This window comes from Melanerpes formicivorus, unplaced genomic scaffold (genome assembly GCF_026170545.1).
Source record: "Melanerpes formicivorus ecotype bairdi unplaced genomic scaffold, bMelFor1.0.p_v2 SCAF_144, whole genome shotgun sequence".
Classification (NCBI taxonomy): domain Eukaryota; kingdom Metazoa; phylum Chordata; class Aves; order Piciformes; family Picidae; genus Melanerpes; species Melanerpes formicivorus.
The window spans coordinates 117,644-136,726 of record NW_027142496.1 but is presented as its reverse complement, the minus strand read 5'-3'; the positions used below and the strand labels follow the sequence as shown (position 1 = coordinate 136,726).

At 60.6% G+C, this 19,083-nt stretch overlaps 1 protein-coding gene across 1 annotated transcript; it reads left to right on the top strand.

Moving 5' to 3' along the window:
* The first annotated feature begins 168 nt into the window (after nt 1-168).
* On the top strand, nt 169-6,144 carry LOC137456951 (uncharacterized). The gene is made up of 5 exons (XM_068168624.1): nt 169-183; nt 1,824-2,307; nt 2,593-2,760; nt 3,555-4,608; nt 4,993-6,144. Exons 1-4 carry the CDS (start codon nt 169-171, stop codon nt 3,977-3,979), a joined length of 1,092 nt encoding a protein of 363 aa, XP_068024725.1. The 3' UTR covers nt 3,980-4,608; nt 4,993-6,144.
* The last annotated feature ends 12,939 nt before the right edge of the window (nt 6,145-19,083 follow it).

Genomic DNA, 19,083 nt, shown 5'->3' with positions numbered 1-19,083 from the left:
TGCAGGAGGTGGGACTGGAGGACTGGAGGCGGGGCTGGAGGGCGACAATTGGATGGCTATAGGAGGGGGCGGGGCTGGAGGAGGGCAGCAGGATGGCTATGGGGGGGCGGGGAATAGCGCAGACTATGTCACAGGGGGCGTGGCCTGAGCAGCTGGGGCAGAGAGGCGATGGCTGCTGATTACGTCAGAGCAAGGGGGCGGAGCGCCCAGGCGGGAGGGGGGAGGAGGGCACCAGGGCTGCCCCGCGCGGTGACGTCAGAGAGTGGAGTGTGGCTGGCTGCGCCACGTGGGCCACGGGGAGCGCAGGAAAGGGAGAATGGGAGGGGAGAGGAGGAGGAGGGGAGGGAGGGAGAGGCTGGGGGGGGTCATTAGTGGCCACCGTAGCTCATTAGTGGCCACCCAAGCTCGATACTGGTCCAGACTCATCCAGACCGGTCCAAGCCGGTCCAGACCGGTCCAAACCGGTCCAAGCCAGTCCAGACCGGTCCAGACTGGTCCAGACCGGTCCAAGCCGGTCCAAACCGGTCCAGACCGGTCCAAGCCGGTCCAAGCCGGTCCAGACCGGTCCAAGACGGTCCAAGCCGGTCCAGACCGGTCCAAACCGGTCCAAGCCGGTCCAAGCCCGGTCCAGACCGGTCCAGACCGGTCCAAGCCGGTCCAAGCCGGTCCAGACCGGTCCAAACCGGTCCAAGCCGGTCCAAGCCGGTCCAGGCCGGTCCAGACCGGTCCAAACCGGTCCAGGCCGGTCCAGACCGGTCCAAACCGGTCCAAGCCAGTCCAAGCCGGTCCAGACCGGTCCAAACCGGTCCAGACCGGTCCAGACCGGTCCAAACCGGTCCAAACCGGTCCAAGCCGGTCCAGACCGGTCCAGACCGGTCGAAGCCGGTCCGGACCGGTCCAGACCGGTCCAAACCGGTCCAAGCCGGTCCAGACTGGTCCAAGCCGGTCCAGACCGGTCCAGACTGGTCCAAACCGGTCCAAGCTGGTCTAGACCGGTCCAGACTGGTCCAAACCGGTCCAGACTGGTCCTGACCAGTCCAAACCGGTCCAAGCCGGTCCAGACTGGTCCAAGCCGGTCCAGACCGGTCCAGACCGGTCCAGACTGGTCCAAACCGGTCCAAGCCGGTCTAGACCGGTCCAGACTGGTCCAAACCGGTCCAGACTGGTCCTGACCAGTCCAAACCGGTCCAAGCCGGTCCAGACCAGTCCAGACAGGTCTAAACCGGTCCGGACCGGTTGAAACCGCTTGAAACTGGTCCAGACCGGTCCAAAACACTCCAGACTGGTCCAAACCGGTCCAAACCAGTCTACACTGGTCGAAGCTGATCCATACTGTTCCAAACTGGTCCAAAACGGTCCAGACCCCTTTTAGCTTGGTGGGGGGAGGGGGCATGGCCAGCCACCCGCCTCCACTTCACTCCCTCCCTCCCTTATTTGGGGGGGGGCGTGGCCAGCCCCCCACCTCGCTTCTTCACTGCCCTCCCTTTGTGGGCGTGGCCAGCCGCCCTCCTCCGTTTCACTCTCCCTCCCTTATTTGGGAGGGGGCGTGGCCAGCCAGTCCCATCGCAGTGCACTCCCAGTCCTTCCCATTCTCTCCCAGTTCCCTCCCATTCCCATTCCACTACACCCAGTTCCTCCCTGTCCTTTCCCACTCCCTTTCCATTACCCTTCCAGTGCCCTCCCAGTCCCTTCACTGTTCCCTACCAATTCCCTCCCAGTTTCCTCCCACTCCCTCCCAGTCCCCTCCAATTTCACTCAGGTCCTCCCAGTTCCCTCCAAGTCCCCTTCCAGTTTGACCCAGGCCCTTCCCAGTTCCTTGCCAGTCCCCTCCCATCCCTCCCATTTCCTACCACTGCCCTCCCTGTCAATCCCAGTCCACCCAAGCCCCTAACAGTCCATCCCAGTCCCTTTCATTCCCTTCCCAGTTCACTCAGTCCCATCCCAATCCCCTCCCTGTCCCTTCCCTGTCCCTTCCCAATCCCCTTACTGTCCCATCCCACTCCCTGCCAGTCCCTCCCAGTCCATTCCCACTATGTCCCCTCCCTGTCCCTCCAAGTCCCCTACCATACTGTCCCACTCCCTTCCCAGTCCCCTCCCAGTCCCTCCCTGTTTATTCCTGTCCCTCCCAGTACCTCCCAATCCCTTCTAGTCCTATCCCAGTATGGGAGGAGACCAGTAGGGACCAGGAGGCACTGGGAGACATACCTGGACCAGCTGGAGGCATTGCTGGAGCCCTGGGAGACAACTGGAAGCAGCAGGAACTCAACTGGGAGCACTGGGAACAACTGGGAGAGCACTGGGAGCACTGTGAGTATCTCCACATAACCCCCAGTGTCCCCTTCAGCCCCTCCAGACCTCCCCAGAGTCTTTCCACAGTCTCTGAGTTCTTCCCAGTGCCATTCAGAGCCCTTCCCAGTACCTCCCAGTTGACCCTTAGAATTTTCCCAGTGCCCCCTCACTCTCCCCCAGTAACCCTCCCTGCCCCAGATCCTTCCACAGCCTCCCAGTGCCCCCCCAACTCCCTTCCAGAGACCTTCCACAGCCTCCCAGTCCTTCCCAGTACTGTCCTGAGACCCTCCCAGTGCCTCCCAGTCCTTTCCCAGTCTGGGAGGAAGCTGGCAGGGGCTGAGAGGCACTGGGAAGGACTGGGAGCCATACCTGCAGCACCTGGAGTCAGTTCTGGAGCCCTGGGAGACAACTGGAAGCAGCAGGAACTCAACTGGGAGCACTGGGAGGAACTGGGAGAGCACTGGGAGCACTGTGAGTATCTCCTCATGACCCCCAGTGCCCCCGAGCTCCTCCAGAGTCATTCCACAGTCTCTGAGTTCTTCCCAGTGCCATTCAGAGCCCTTCCCAGTACCTCCCAGTTAACCCTTATAGTTCTCCAGCGCCCCCTCACTCCCCCCAGTAACCCTCCCCCCCCAGATCTTTTCACAGCCTCCCAGTACCTCCCAGTGCCCCCCCAGAGCCCTTAACAGCCTCCCTGTCCTTCACAGTACTGTCCTGAGCCCTTTCCAATTCCCTCCCTGATCCATCCCACTCTATCCCAGTCCCTTCCAACTCTTTTCCCTTCCCATTCCCTTCTTAGTTCCCTCCCAATCCCCTCCCACTGGCTCCCCACTCCCCTCCCAGTCCCATCGCAGTGCACTCCCAGTCCTTCCCAGTCTCTCCCAGTTCCGTCCCATTCCCATCCCAGTACACCCAGTTCCTCCCTGTCCTTCCCCACTCCCATCCCAGTCTCTTCCCAGTGCCCCCCTAGTCCATCCCAGCCCCTCCCAGTTCCTCCCATTCCATCCCAGTCCCTTCACAGTCCCCAACCAGTCCCTTCCCCATCCCTTTCCAGTCCCCTCCCAGTTCTACCTGCACTACCTGGCAAGAGCCCTGGTGGACAATTGGAAGCAGTAGCATCCCCACTGGGAGACAACTGGGAAACAACTGGGAGCACTGGGAGCGTGACCCAGGAATTCCCAGTACCCCCCCTCAGCCCCCCATTTCCCTCCCACAGCCCTTTACAGCCTCCCAGTCCATCCCATTTTCTCCTACACCTTTCCCAGTCTGGGAGGAGACTGGTAGGGGCTGGAAGTTTCTGGGAGAGTCTGGGAGCCATACCTGCAGCACCTGGAGTCAGACCTGGAGCCCTGGGAGACAACTGGAAGCAGCAGGAACCCAACTGGGACAAAAGTGGGAGACAGCTCTGAAAGTCCCCTCCCAGTCCCTGCCAGTCCCTCCCAGTCCATTCCCACTATGTCCCCTCCCTGTCCCTCCACGTCCCCTCCCACACTGTCCCACTCCCTTCCAGTCCCTCCCTGTTTATTCCTGTCCCTCCCAGTACCTCCCAATCCCTTCTAGTCCTATCCCAGTATGGGAGGAGACCAGTAGGGACCAGGAGGCACTGGGAGACATACCTGGACCAGGTGGAGGCATTGCTGGAGCCCTGGGACACAACTGGAAGCAGCGGGAACCCAACTGGGAGCACTAGGGGTCCCTGGGAGGAACTGGGAGACAACTGGGAGAGCACTGGGAGTATCTCCCCATGACCCCCAGTGCCCCCCTGAGCCCCTCCAGACCGCCCCAAAGTCTTTCCACACTCTCTGAGTTCTTCCCAGTGCCATTCAGAGCCCTTCCCAGTACCTCCCAGTTAACCCTTAGACTTCCCCAGTGCCCCCTCACTCCCCCCACAGTAACCCTCCCCTCCCAGAGTCCTTTCACAGCCTCCCAGTACTCCCCACTACCTCCCAGTACCTTCCAGTAACCCCCAGTGCCCCCCTGAGCCCTCCCAGTTCCACCGAGGAAGTCCTTCCACAGCCTCCCAGTGACCCTCTGTACCCCACTGAGCATCCCCAATTCCCCCCCAGAGTCCTTCCACAGTCTCCCAGTACCTCCCCACTACTGTCCTGAGCCCCTCCCAGTGCCTCCCAGTCCTTTCCCGGTCTGGGAGGAGGCTGGCAGGGGCTGAGAGGCACTGGGAGGGACTGGGAGGGACTGGGAGCCATACCTGCAGCACCTGGAGTCAGTTCTGGAGCCCTGGGATACAACTGGAAGGATCAGGAACCTAACTGGGAGCACTGGGAGTAACTGGGAGACAACTGGGAGAGCACTGGGAGCACTGTGAGTATCTCCCCATAACCCCCAGTGACCCCTTCACCCCCTGCAGACCGCCCCAAAGTCTCTCCACAGTCTCTGAGTTTTTCCCAGTGCCATTCAGAGCCCTTCCCAGTACCTCCCAGTTAACCCTTATAGTTCTCCAGTGCCCCCTCACTCCCCCCCAGTAACTCTCCACCCCCAGAGTCCTTCCACAGCCTCCCAGTACCTTCTAGTACTTCCCAGTAACCCCCAGTTCCTCCTAGTACCTCCCAGTCTCACATAATCAACCAGGTTTGAAGAGACCTCAGATCTCATCAATTCCCTCCTATGTCTGCATCCCTATCCCCTCCTCACAATTAAACCATGGCTCCAGGTGCCACATCCAGTTCTTTTTTGGAACACCTCCAGGGATGGGGACTCCACCACCTCCCTGGGCAGCACATTCCAATGGCCAGTTCCTCTTTCTGGGATGAACTTTGTCCTCACCTCTAGCTTAAACCTTCCCTGGCACAGCCTGAGACTGTGTCCTCTTGTTCTGGTACTGGGTGCCTGGGTGAACAGACCAAACCCCACCTGGCTACAATCTGCCCTCAGGTAGTTGTAGAGAGCAAGAAGGTCTCCCCTGAGCCTCCTCTTCTCCAGGCTAAGCAACCCCAGCTCCCTCAGCCTTGCCTCACAGGGCTATGCTCCAGACCCCTCCCCAGCTTTGTTGCCCTTCTCTGGACACCTTCCAGCATCTCAACATCTTTCCTAAACTGAGGGGCCCAGGAACTGGACCCAGAACTCAAGGTGTGGCCTGACCAGTGCTGAGCACAGGGCAGAATGACCTCCCTGCTCCTGCTGGCCACACTGTTCCTGATGCAGGCCAGGATGTATTTGGCCTTCTTGGCCACCTGGGCACACTGCTGGCTCATGTTCAGCTGGTGTCAAACAGCACCCTCAGGTCCCTTTCTGCCTGGTTCCTCTCCAGCTAGTCTGACCCCAGCCTGTAGCAATGCCTGGGGTTGTTGTGGTAATGTGTAGAACCTGGCACTTGGATGTGTTCAATATCATGCCCTTGGACTCTGTCTGGAGGAAAGCAGAAAGTATCTATGGAAGGTTTCAGGACAGGAAAGAACAACAGGCTGCTGACGACGGAAGAACGGTCTGATGATAAAGAAGAGCTGACTGCAGTAAACAGCCTGAAGTGCGAGACAGAAGGACGCTCACCTCCATGCTGGAGAAGCTCAACCTGATATGGGATGAAGATAATAATGGAGAGCTGCATATCAAAGGAGAAAACTCAATTAGCAGCAGTGGTGCAAGAATGCCAGGGAATTGCTTAGCCTGCTTGATTTTTCCTACATACACTGCTTGTTCTGTACCACTAAACAATTCCTGCTTCACCAACCAGGGAGTCCGTGCATGCTTTCCAAACTCTGCCCATCTGTCCAGCCTGGCAAGGTCCCTCTGCTGAGCTCTCCTACCTTCCAGCAGATCAACTCCTGCCCCAGCTTGGTGTCATCTGCAAAGTTATTGATGATGGACTCGATCCCCTCATCCAGATCATCAATAAAGATATTGAACAGGATGGGACCCAGCACTGATCCCTGGGGGACACCACTAGTGCCCGGCTGCCAGCTGCATGTGGCACCATTCACCACCACTCTCTGGGCCCAGGACTCCAGGCAGTTCCTAACCCAGCACAGAGTGCTCCTGTCCAGGATGTGGGCTGTTCTGCTTGGCCAGGAGTTTGTTGTGGCAGACAGCGTCAAAGGCCTTGCTGAAGTCCGGGCAGACTACATCCACAGCCTTCCCCACACCTACCAGGCAGTCACCTGGGCATAGAAGGAGATCAGGTTGGTGAGGCACGACCTGCCCCTCCCACCAAATCTTTGCTGGCTGGGCCTGAGCCCTTGCCCATCCTGCAGGTTTGCTGTGATTGCCCCCAGGATGATCTGCTCCATAGTCTTGCCAGGCACTGAGGTCAGGCTTACAGGCCTGGAGTTCCCAGGTTCTTCCCTCCAGCCCTTCTTGTGAATGGCATCACACTGGCAGCTTCCAGCCACCTGGGACCTCTGTGGTCATGCAGGACTGGTGGCAAATGTTGGACAGTGGCTTGGAGCTCATCTGCCAGAGCTCTCTGCCCTGGGATGGATCCCATCTGGTGCCATAGACTTGTGAGGGTCCCAGTGGTATCCCAGTCCCTCCCAGTTCTTTCCCAGTCCTTCTCAGTCACCCCTAGTCCTTCCAACTTCCATCCCAGTTCCTCCCGTTTCCTTCCCATTCCCTCCCATTCCCTTTGGAATTCCTCACAGTCCCTCCCATTCCTCTCCCGGTCCTTCCCAATCTCCTTCCAGTCCCTTCCCAGTCTCTCCCAGTCCCTTCTCAGTCCTGTCCCCATCCCCATCCCTCCCAATCCTCTCCCAGTCTCCTCCCAGTCACTCCCAGTCCCCTCCCAGTCTCTCCTAGTCCTTTCCCAGTTCCTCTCAATCCCTCCCAGTCTCCTTCTCATCTTGCAGCGTGGCAGATTTCCCGGAGTGGGAAAGCAGAGCTGCGCTCTCTTTGGTCAGTACAGTTTAGGTGGGAAGTGCTTCCACTGGCTCCATTGGTCCAGATCACCCCAGTTTGGGCTCTGTTTACTTTGGGGCCGTTTGGGCCCATTTAGGGTCCTGTTTGGGACTTTTTTCCCAGTTGTTCCCAGTCCCTTCCAGTTCCCTCGGAGCTCTCTCACAGTTCTCCCCAGTGCCTCCCACTTGAGCTTCCACTACCTCTTAGTCTCTACCAGTTTCCTCCCAGTTTTCTTTCAGTCTCTGACAGTTTCCTCCTCCTTCCCTCCCAGATTCCACCTCGTGCCCTCCCAGTCACTCCCAGTTTCTTCCCAGCCGCTTCCAGTTCTCTGCCAGTCCTTTGGTGGGAGGAAACTGTTCGGACCGGGAGGGAACCGGGAGGAGGCCATTACTGTGTAGTTTGGTAATACTGACAGCTGCAGCTGGTGCTGAGCTAAACAGAATGATCACAGGAGGCTTTTTGCTCTGAAGCCAGAGCTGCCTGCTGGCGGAACGAACGTTTTTCTGACAGCTCTTGGAGGAACATTTCTGTACAGGTGTTCCCCAGGGCTCCTCAGCTGCTCAGAACTCAACGTGTTGTCTTGGAGGGGAATAAAACCCATGGAAAGCTGAGCGTGAGGTGACAAAGCAGGCGCCGCCTCCCCCAGCGCGGCGCCGCCTCCCCCAGCGCGGCGCCGCCTCCCCCAGCGCGGCGCCGCCTCCCCCAGCGCGGCGCCGCCTCCCCCAGCGCGGCGCCGCCTCCCCCAGCGCGGCGCCGCCTCCCCCAGCGCGGCGCCGCCTCCCCCAGCGCGGCGCCGCCTCCCCCAGCGCGGCGCCGCCTCCCCCAGCGCGGCGCCGCCTCCCCCAGCGCGGCGCCGCCTCCCCCAGCGCGGCGCCGCCTCCCCCAGCGCGGCGCCGCCTCCCCCAGCGCGGCGCCGCCTCCCCCAGCGCGGCGCCGCCTCCCCCAGCGCGGCGCCGCCTCCCCCAGCGCGGCGCCGCCTCCCCCAGCGCGGCGCCGCCTCCCCCAGCGCGGCGCCGCCTCCCCCAGCGCGGCGCCGCCTCCCCCAGCGCGGCGCCGCCTCCCCCAGCGCGGCGCCGCCTCCCCCAGCGCGGCGCCGCCTCCCCCAGCGCGGCGCCGCCTCCCCCAGCGCGGCGCCGCCTCCCCCAGCGCGGCGCCGCCTCCCCCAGCGCGGCGCCGCCTCCCCCAGCGCGGCGCCGCCTCCCCCAGCGCGGCGCCGCCTCCCCCAGCGCGGCGCCGCCTCCCCCAGCGCGGCGCCGCCTCCCCCAGCGCGGCGCCGCCTCCCCCAGCGCGGCGCCGCCTCCCCCAGCGCGGCGCCGCCTCCCCCAGCGCGGCGCCGCCTCCCCCAGCGCGGCGCCGCCTCCCCCAGCGCGGCGCCGCCTCCCCCAGCGCGGCGCCGGGTGCTTTAAAACAGCTCAGTGCTGGGTCGTGGCTGGTAGAGGTTGGAGCTTCTCTGCTGTGTCCCAGGTCGGTGCTAGTCTCTGCTGCTTTGTGGGGTTTCTCTATAGCAGCCGCTGGAGCTGCGCGGGACTTGGGGGGGTGGCTGCCGGCGGGGCAGCGCAGGGCTTTGGGGGGGTGGAGGCGGCGGCGGCGGCGGCCGGCGGGGTGTGTCCGGGTTCGGCCGGCGGGGCTCTGCGGGGGTGGCGGCTGCTGCCTCAACTGTACCCAGAGATACATGGAACTCTGGGCTGCAGCTGGTGCCCAGATCAAAGACAGCTTTGTCTCTAAGGCCAGTGCTTCTCTGCTGAGTGGGGCCCTCTTTGAAGGTTTTTCCATTTGTATTGAAAACTAAGAAACAAAAAGAAAAAGCCCCAAAGAAACAAAGAAGGGCAACCCCCCCTCCCATGACAGACAAAAAGGAAGGTCTACTGTTTTTATGTGATACACATGTTATATTTATGCTTTGAAACCCTTTTTGCTCTCCCTAGAATTTGCTTTTACATTCCAGAAGCTCTCCTGTTTAAGTGGATGTAGAAGAATAGTATTATGTGGGAAGGTGTTTTGGGATAGCTTTGGAAGACTATGGGGAAGATTTGCCTTTGCTCGAGTCAGAGAAAGCTATGTTTTGCCTTTGACTCTGAGAGTAATGTAAACACTTTGGAACCGAAGGAGAGAAACTGGGCAGAGTTTGGTTGGACGTGTTAAAATAGTTTTGTTGTTACGACCTACTGTATGCCTTAATTACACGTATGCCAGTAGAAAATGCCCAACTGAGATGTGCCACGTGTGCCTTCTGATTAGACTATATAACTTTGCTGTATAATGTAATAAATGTCTTCAGCTGCTTACATCTGGCCCAGAAAGCACTGCTCGAAGTAATTAAAACATCAATACTACAACAAATGGTCACCCCGGACAGAGGTAAGTGACTGGGGAAACTGAGGGTCGGTGCCTCCTGTTGAGGAGCACGTATGGGTAATCAAAGAACAAAAGAAGATAACTTGATATTCAGAGTCATTTACTTACATCTTGGAGGGAAGAAAAAGGGCAACAATGTAGAATGAAAAGACATGGGAGCGGGGAGGGATGGCGGCAACAAAAGTAAAGAAAATTGTTACATCTTCCCTTACAACACAGGGACTAATTAAAGATTCTTTAGATCAATTAGCAGAGCATTATAAAGCTGTTACAATAGTAATGCCATTTCACCAGAACAAAGCTCTTCTTTGACATCTATGCCCCCCAGCCCCTCTCCCCCACCATGGCCACTAAGCTCACCTGCACCCCTGGAGCTGCAGTCACTGGCACCTGGCCAATAGCACCAGCAGCCCACTCCCCCCCTGCTGCTGGACACCCTCCCACTAACTCAAAAGTTTTTCCATGTGTTTTAATTGTGGACAGAAGGGACACTTTAGGCAAAAAGCATGACTTGGGAGAAGATGACTGTCCTAGAAGCCTGTAAGAAACACTGATTGCCACATACTTTTGTGTACTTTAGGAACTGCTGCTGTAAGTTGTATGCACTGACATCCAGCAATATGGAGTGAGAAGAGACAGTGGCATCTGCTACAAGCACCTCGAGTTTTAGGCTCAAAAACATCAGTGTAGCTCAAAATTGCTGCTATCACCTCCTATGGAAGTCTCCATGCCTTCAGGGAATCCTTCGTTTGACCTGGAGGCTGCCTGGAAGGGCAGCTGGTGTGAATTCGGTGGCTTTCTCCCCACTCCCCCTTTTCCCCCCCTCTCTTTGTCCCTATGGTGCCTTTGCTAGCCGGCTGCCTCCCCCCCCACACATCTTCCCCCCTTTCTGATAACCTCTCTAGTCTATGAAAGTTGTGTTCTGATTTAAAGCAACAATGATTATTTCATTATTTCTGATTGTGATGTGTTTTAGAGATTTTTTTTTTTGTTTGTTTTTAATAGTTGTTTTACCTGTAAGCATAATGAATAGTAAGTATTTAGTATTTATAAGTATTAAGTAATGAGTGATTGTACTAAGGTACTAAGGTGTTAGGATAAGAGTTTGATATAGGGATATTATAGAATGAGTTTTTGTTTCTTTTATTCAAAATCGGCTGGGCTCGGCTCCCTTCGGCTCCTCGGCTCGGCTGGGCTCGGCTCCCTTCGGCTCCTCGGCTGGGCTCGGCTCCCTTCGGCTCCTCGGCTCGGCTGGGCTCGGCTCTCTTCGGCGGCTCGGCTCGGCTCCCTTCGGCTCCCTTCGGCTGCTCGGCTCGGCTCGGCTCCCTTCGGCTCCCTTCGGCTGCTCGGCTCGGCTCGGCTCCCTTCGGCTCCCTTCGGCTGCTCGGCTCGGCTCGGCTCCCTTCGGCTCCCTTCGGCTGCTCGGCTCGGCTCGGCTCCCTTCGGCTCCCTTCGGCTGCTCGGCTCGGCTCGGCTCCCTTCGGCTCCCTTCGGCTGCTCGGCTCGGCTCGGCTCCCTTCGGCTCCCTTCGGCTGCTCGGCTCGGCTCCCTTCGGCTCCCTTCGGCTGCTCGGCTCCCTTCGGCTGCTCGGCTCGGCTCGGCTCCCTTCGGCTGCTCGGCTCGGCTCGGCTCCCTTCGGCGGCTCGGCTCGGCTCGGCTCCCTTCGGCGGCTCGGCTCGGCTCGGCTCCCTTCGGCGGCTCGGCTCGGCTCGGCTCCCTTCGGCTGCTCGGCTCGGCTCGGCTCCCTTCGGCGGCTCGGCTCGGCTCGGCTCCCTTCGGCGGCTCGGCTCGGCTCGGCTCCCTTCGGCGGCTCGGCTCGGCTCGGCTCCCTTCGGCGGCTCGGCTCGGCTCGGCTCCCTTCGGCGGCTCGGCTCGGCTCGGCTCGGCTCCCTTCGGCGGCTCGGCTCGGCTCGGCTCGGCTCCCTTCGGCGGCTCGGCTCGGCTCGGCTCGGCTCCCTTCGGCGGCGCGGCTCGGCTCGGCTCGGCTCGGCTCCCTTCGGCGGCTCGGCTCGGCTCGGCTCGGCTCCCTTCGGCGGCGCGGCTCGGCTCGGCTCGGCTCGGCTCGGCTCGGCTCCCTTCGGCGGCGCGGCTCGGCTCGGCTCGGCTCGGCTCCCTTCGGCGGCTCGGCTCGGCTCGGCTCCCTTCGGCGGCTCGGCTCGGCTCGGCTCGGCTCCCTTCGGCGGCTCGGCTCGGCTCGGCTCGGCTCCCTTCGGCGGCTCGGCTCGGCTCGGCTCGGCTCCCTTCGGCGGCTCGGCTCGGCTCGGCTCGGCTCCCTTCGGCGGCTCGGCTCGGCTCGGCTCGGCTCGGCTCCCTTCGGCGGCTCGGCTCGGCTCGGCTCGGCTCCCTTCGGCGGCTCGGCTCGGCTCGGCTCGGCTCCCTTCGGCGGCTCGGCTCGGCTCGGCTCGGCTCCCTTCGGCGGCTCGGCTCGGCTCGGCTCGGCTCCCTTCGGCGGCTCGGCTCGGCTCGGCTCGGCTCCCTTCGGCGGCTCGGCTCGGCTCGGCTCGGCTCGGCTCGGCTCCCTTCGGCGGCTCGGCTCGGCTCGGCTCGGCTCGGCTCCCTTCGGCGGCTCGGCTCGGCTCGGCTCGGCTCGGCTCCCTTCGGCGGCTCGGCTCGGCTCGGCTCGGCTCGGCTCCCTTCGGCGGCTCGGCTCTGACCTAGCCAGCGTAACCCTCGTCCCCTCTGCTTTCTCCGCTTCGCATCATCTCAGTGTAGACTCTGCTGCTCTCTGGAGTTGTTTTGTCCCTGCTGCAGGACTCTGCCACGGGTCTGGGGGTGGGCAGCAGCGGGGGGGGGGGGGGGGGGGGGTGTCGATTTGCCGCGGTCGGGAGCAGTCTGCTCCCAGTTCACGAGCTGTTCTCCTGTCTCTTCCCAGGCCGTTCCCAGGCCATTCCCAGTGTCCTCCCACTCCATCCCAGTCCCTCCCATTCCCCTCCAGTCCACCCACTTCCTCCAGTCCCTTCCCAGGCCCTCCCAGATTCCTCCCCTTCCCTCCCAGTTCCCTCCAAGTCCCCTCCCACTTAGTTCCAGTCCCTTCCCAGTTTGACCCAGTCCACCCATTCCCTCCCACTCCCTTCCCAGTCCCTTTCCATTACCCTCCCACTCCCTTTCCATTAGCCTTCCAGTGCCCTCCCAGTCGCCTCCCAGTTTGTCCCAGTCCCTTTCCTGGTCCTCCCAGTTTCCTACCAGTCCCTCCCATTCCCTCCCGGTCTCCTCCCAGGCCCTTTCTCGTCCCTTCCCAGTCCCTCCTCTTCCCTCCCATTCCCTCCCAGGCCCTTCCCAATCCCTTCAAAGTTTATCCCAGTGCCTACTCAGTTCCATCCCAGTCCATCCCACTCCACCCAGTCTCTCCCACTTCCTCTCCCAGTCCCTTTGCATTACCCTTCTAGTTCCCTCCCACTTCGCTCCCAGTCCCATCCCAGTCCCTTCCCACTCCCCTCTGTCCCTCCCCAATTCCCTCCTTGTCCCTTCCCAGTCCCCTCCCAGTCCACCCATTTCCTCCCAGTCCCTTTCCAGTCCCTTCCCAGGCCCTCCCGGTCCCCTCCCAGTCCTTCCAAGTGCCCTCCCAGGTCCTCCAAGTCCCCTCCCACTTAGTTCCAGGCCCTTCCCAGTTTGTCCCTGTCCCTTCTCACTCCCCTCCTTGTCCTCTCCTTGTTCCCTCCTTCTGCTCTCCTTGTCCTTTCCATGTCCCTTCCTTTTCCCTTCCCAGTTCCATCCCAGTCCCCTCCCACTTAGTTCCAGGCCCTTCCCTGTCCCTTCCCACTCCCCTCCTTGTCCCTTCCTTGTCGCCTCCGTGTTGCTTCCTTGTCCCTTCATTGTTCCCTCCCAGTCCCCTCCCAGTTTGTCCCAGGACCTTCCCAGTCCCCTCCCAGTCCACCCAGTTCCTCCCAGTCTCTTTTCAATCCCTTCCCAGGCCCTCCAAGTTTCCTCCCACTACATCCCAGCCCCTCCCATTCCTTCCTGGTCCTTCTCAGTGCCCTCCCAGGTCCTCCCAGTTCCCTCCAAGTCCCCTCCCAGTTAGTTCCAGGCCCTTCCCAGTCCCTTCTCAGGTCCCTCCCAGTCCCATCCTAATCCCCTCCCAGTCCCTTCCCACTGCCCTTCCTTGTGCATTCCCAGTTCCCTCCCAGTTTGTCCCAGGACCTTCCCAGGCCCTCCCAGATTCCTCCCATTCCCTCCAAGTCCCCTCCCACTTAGTTCCAGGCCCTTCCCAGTCCCTTCCCAGTTTGACCCAGTCCACCCATTCCCTCCCACTCCCCTCCCACTACCTTCCCATTAGCCTTCCAGTGCCCTCCCAGTTGCCTCCCAGTTTATCCCAGTCCCTTTCCTGGCCCTCCCAGTTTCCTACCAGTCCCTCCCATTCCCTCCCGGTCTCCTCCCAGTCCACCCAGTTCCTCCAAAGCCCTTTCCCGTCCCTCCCGTTCCCTCCCAGGTCTTCCCAGTTCCCTCCAAGTCCCCTCCCAGTTAGTTCCAGGCCCTTCCCAGTCCCTTCAAAGTTTATCCCAATGCCTACTCAGTTCCATCCCAGTCCATCCCACTCCACCCAGTCTCTCCCACTCCCCTCCCAGTCCCTTTGCATTACTCTTCCAGTTCCCTCCCACTTCCCTCCCAGTCCCCTTCCAGTTTGTCCCAGTCCCCTTCCAGTTTTGTCCCAGTCCCCTTCCAGTTTTGTCCCAGTCCCCTTCCAGTTTTGTCCCAGTCCCCTTCCAGTTTTGACCCAGTCCCCTTCCAGTTTCCTCCCACTCCCTCCCGGTCCCCTCCCAGTCCTTCCAAGTGCCCTCCCACTTAGTTCCAGGCCCTTCCCAGTTTGTCCCTGTCCCTTCTCAGTACCCTCCTTGTCCTCCCAGTCCCTTCCCACTCCCTTCCCACTCTCCTGCTTGTCCTCTCCTTGTTCTCCTTATCTCCTCCTTCTCCTCTCCTTGGCCTTTCCATGTCTCTTCCTTTTCCCATCCCAGTCCCCTCCCAGTTTGTCCTAGGCCCTTTCCAGCCCCTTCCCAGGCCCTCCCAGTTTCCTCCCACTCCCTCCCGGTCCCCTCCCAATCCTTCCAAGTGCCCTCCCAGGTCCTCCAAGTCCCCTCCCACTTAGTTCCTGGCCCTTCCCAGTTTGTCCCAGTCCCTTCTCACTCCCCTCCTTGTCCTCTCCTTGTTCCCTCCTTCTCCTCTCCTTGTCCTTTCCATGTCCCTTCCTTTTCCCCTCCCACTCCCCTCCCACTCCCCTCCCACTCCCCTCCCACTCCCCTCCCACTCCCCTCCCACTCCCCTCCCACGCCCTCCAAGTTTCCTCCCACTACATCCCAGCCCCTCCCATTCCTTCCTGGTCCTTCCCAGTGCCCTCCTAGGTCCTCCCAGTTCCCTCCAAGTCCCCTCCCAGTTAGTTCCAGGCCCTTCCCAGTCCCTTCCCGTTTTGTCCCAGTCCCTTCTCAGGTCCCTCCCAGTCCCATCCCAATCCCATCCCAGTCCCTTCCCAATGCCCTTCCTTGTGCATTCCCAGTTCCCTCCCAGTTTGTCCCAGGACCTACCCAGTGCCTTCTCAGTCCCTCCCAGGCCCTTTCCAGTTCCTTCCCAAGCCCTCCCATTCCCTCCCAGTTCCCTCCAAGTCCCCTCCCACTTAGTTCCAGGCCCTTCCCAGGCCATTCCCAGTGTCCTCCCACTCCATCCCAGTCCCTCCCATTCCTCTCCAGTCCACCCACTTCCTCCAGTCCCTTCCCAGGCCCTCCCAGATTCCTCCCATTCCCTCCCAGTTCCCTCCAAGTCCCCTCCCACTTAGTTCCAGGCCCTTCCCAGTCCCTTCCCAGTCTGACCCAGTTCACCCATTCCCTCCCACTCCCCCCCACTCCCTTCCCAGTCCCTTTCCATTACCCTCCCACTCCCTTCCCATTAGCCTTCCAGTGCCCTCCCAGTCGCCTCCCAGTTTGTCCCAGTCCCTTTCCTGGTCCTCCCAGTTTCCTACCAGTCCCTCCCATTCCCTCCCGGTCTCCTCCCAGGCCCTTTCTCGTCCCTTCCCAGTCCCTCCTCTTCCCTCCCATTCCCTCCCAGGCCCTTCCCAATCCCTTCAAAGTTTATCCCAGTGCCTACTCAGTTCCATCCCAGTCCATCCCACTCCACCCAGTCTCTCCCACTTCCTCTCCCAGTCCCTTTGCATTACCCTTCTAGTTCCCTCCCACTTCGCTCCCAGTCCCCTTCCCAGTTTGTCCCAGTCCCCTTCCCAGTTTGTCCCAGTCCCATCCCAGTCCCTTCCCACTCCCCTCTGTCCCTCCCCAATTCCCTCCTTGTCCCTTCCCAGTCCCCTCCCAGTCCACCCATTTCCTCCCAGTCCCTTCCCAGGCCCTCCCGGTCCCCTCCCAGTCCTTCCAAGTGCCCTCCCAGGTCCTCCAAGTCCCCTCCCACTTAGTTCCAGGCCCTTCCCAGTTTGTCCCTGTCCCTTCTCACTCCCCTCCTTGTCCTCTCCTTGTTCCCTCCTTCTGCTCTCCTTGTCCTTTCCATGTCCCTTCCTTTTCCCTTCCCAGTTCCATCCCAGTCCCCTCCCACTTAGTTCCAGGCCCTTCCCTGTCCCTTCCCACTCCCCTCCCTGTCCCTTCCTTGTCGCCTCCGTGTTGCTTCCTTGTTCCCTCCCAGTCCCCTCCCAGTTTGTCCCAGGACCTTCCCAGTCCCCTCCCAGTCCACCCAGTTCCTCCCAGTCTCTTTTCAATCCCTTCCCAGGCCCTCCAAGTTTCCTCCCACTACATCCCAGCCCCTCCCATTCCTTCCTGGTCCTTCTCAGTGCCCTCCCAGGTCCTCCCAGTTCCCTCCAAGTCCCCTCCCAGTTAGTTCCAGGCCCTTCCCAGTCCCTTCTCAGGTCCCTCCCAGTCCCATCCTAATCCCCTCCCAGTCCCTTCCCACTGCCCTTCCTTGTGCATTCCCAGTTCCCTCCCAGTTTGTCCCAGGACCTTCCCAGGCCCTCCCAGATTCCTCCCATTCCCTCCAAGTCCCCTCCCACTTAGTTCCAGGCCCTTCCCAGTCCCTTCCCAGTTTGACCCAGTCCACCCATTCCCTCCCACTCCCCTCCCACTACCTTCCCATTAGCCTTCCAGTGCCCTCCCAGTTGCCTCCCAGTTTATCCCAGTCCCTTTCCTGGCCCTCCCAGTTTCCTACCAGTCCCTCCCATTCCCTCCCGGTCTCCTCCCAGTCCACCCAGTTCCTCCAAAGCCCTTTCCCGTCCCTCCCGTTCCCTCCCAGGTCTTCCCAGTTCCCTCCAAGTCCCCTCCCAGTTAGTTCCAGGCCCTTCCCAGTCCCTTCAAAGTTTATCCCAATGCCTACTCAGTTCCATCCCAGTCCATCCCACTCCACCCAGTCTCTCCCACTCCCCTCCCAGTCCCTTTGCATTACTCTTCCAGTTCCCTCCCACTTCCCTCCCAGTCCCCTTCCAGTTTGTCCCAGTCCCCTTCCAGTTTTGTCCCAGTCCCCTTCCAGTTTTGTCCCAGTCCCCTTCCAGTTTTGTCCCAGTCCCCTTCCAGTTTTGTCCCAGTCCCCTTCCAGTTTTGACCCAGTCCCCTTCCAGTTTCCTCCCACTCCCTCCCGGTCCCCTCCCAGTCCTTCCAAGTGCCCTCCCACTTAGTTCCAGGCCCTTCCCAGTTTGTCCCTGTCCCTTCTCAGTACCCTCCTTGTCCTCCCAGTCCCTTCCCACTCCCTTCCCACTCTCCTGCTTGTCCTCTCCTTGTTCTCCTTATCTCCTCCTTCTCCTCTCCTTGGCCTTTCCATGTCTCTTCCTTTTCCCATCCCAGTCCCCTCCCAGTTTGTCCTAGGCCCTTTCCAGCCCCTTCCCAGGCCCTCCCAGTTTCCTCCCACTCCCTCCCGGTCCCCTCCCAATCCTTCCAAGTGCCCTCCCAGGTCCTCCAAGTCCCCTCCCACTTAGTTCCTGGCCCTTCCCAGTTTGTCCCAGTCCCTTCTCACTCCCCTCCTTGTCCTCTCCTTGTTCCCTCCTTCTCCTCTCCTTGTCCTTTCCATGTCCCTTCCTTTTCCCCTCCCACTCCCCTCCCACTCCCCTCCCACTCCCCTCCCACTCCCCTCCCACTCCCCTCCCACTCCCCTCCCACTCCCCTCCCACGCCCTCCAAGTTTCCTCCCACTACATCCCAGCCCCTCCCATTCCTTCCTGGTCCTTCCCAGTGCCCTCCTAGGTCCTCCCAGTTCCCTCCAAGTCCCCTCCCAGTTAGTTCCAGGCCCTTCCCAGTCCCTTCCCGTTTTGTCCCAGTCCCTTCTCAGGTCCCTCCCAGTCCCATCCCAATCCCATCCCAGTCCCTTCCCAATGCCCTTCCTTGTGCATTCCCAGTTCCCTCCCAGTTTGTCCCAGGACCTACCCAGTGCCTTCTCAGTCCCTCCCAGGCCCTTTCCAGTTCCTTCCCAAGCCCTCCCATTCCCTCCCAGTTCCCTCCAAGTCCCCTCCCACTTAGTTCCAGGCCCTTCCCAGGCCATTCCCAGTGTCCTCCCACTCCATCCCAGTCCCTCCCATTCCTCTCCAGTCCACCCACTTCCTCCAGTCCCTTCCCAGGCCCTCCCAGATTCCTCCCATTCCCTCCCAGTTCCCTCCAAGTCCCCTCCCACTTAGTTCCAGGCCCTTCCCAGTCCCTTCCCAGTCTGACCCAGTTCACCCATTCCCTCCCACTCCCCCCCACTCCCTTCCCAGTCCCTTTCCATTACCCTCCCACTCCCTTCCCATTAGCCTTCCAGTGCCCTCCCAGTCGCCTCCCAGTTTGTCCCAGTCCCTTTCCTGGTCCTCCCAGTTTCCTACCAGTCCCTCCCATTCCCTCCCGGTCTCCTCCCAGGCCCTTTCTCGTCCCTTCCCAGTCCCTCCTCTTCCCTCCCATTCCCTCCCAGGCCCTTCCCAATCCCTTCAAAGTTTATCCCAGTGCCTACTCAGTTCCATCCCAGTCCATCCCACTCCACCCAGTCTCTCCCACTTCCTCTCCCAGTCCCTTTGCATTACCCTTCTAGTTCCCTCCCACTTCGCTCCCAGTCCCCTTCCCAGTTTGTCCCAGTCCCCTTCCCAGTTTGTCCCAGTCCCATCCCAGTCCCTTCCCACTCCCCTCTGTCCCTCCCCAATTCCCTCCTTGTCCCTTCCCAGTCCCCTCCCAGTCCACCCATTTCCTCCCAGTCCCTTCCCAGGCCCTCCCGGTCCCCTCCCAGTCCTTCCAAGTGCCCTCCCAGGTCCTCCAAGTCCCCTCCCACTTAGTTCCAGGCCCTTCCCAGTTTGTCCCTGTCCCTTCTCACTCCCCTCCTTGTCCTCTCCTTGTTCCCTCCTTCTGCTCTCCTTGTCCTTTCCATGTCCCTTCCTTTTCCCTTCCCAGTTCCATCCCAGTCCCCTCCCACTTAGTTCCAGGCCCTTCCCTGTCCCTTCCCACTCCCCTCCCTGTCCCTTCCTTGTCGCCTCCGTGTTGCTTCCTTGTTCCCTCCCAGTCCCCTCCCAGTTTGTCCCAGGACCTTCCCAGTCCCCTCCCAGTCCACCCAGTTCCTCCCAGTCTCTTTTCAATCCCTTCCCAGGCCCTCCAAGTTTCCTCCCACTACATCCCAGCCCCTCCCATTCCTTCCTGGTCCTTCTCAGTGCCCTCCCAGGTCCTCCCAGTTC

What these genes read in the sequence shown, in the direction of transcription:
- LOC137456951 (XM_068168624.1), top strand. An exon ending in GGGAGAGCACTGGGAGCACT is followed by an intron (nt 2,308 to 2,592) that starts GTGAGTATCTCC and finishes AGTGCCTCCCAG; the next exon opens with TCCTTTCCCAGTCTGGGAGG. An exon ending in GGGAGAGCACTGGGAGCACT is followed by an intron (nt 2,761 to 3,554) that starts GTGAGTATCTCC and finishes CACCTTTCCCAG; the next exon opens with TCTGGGAGGAGACTGGTAGG.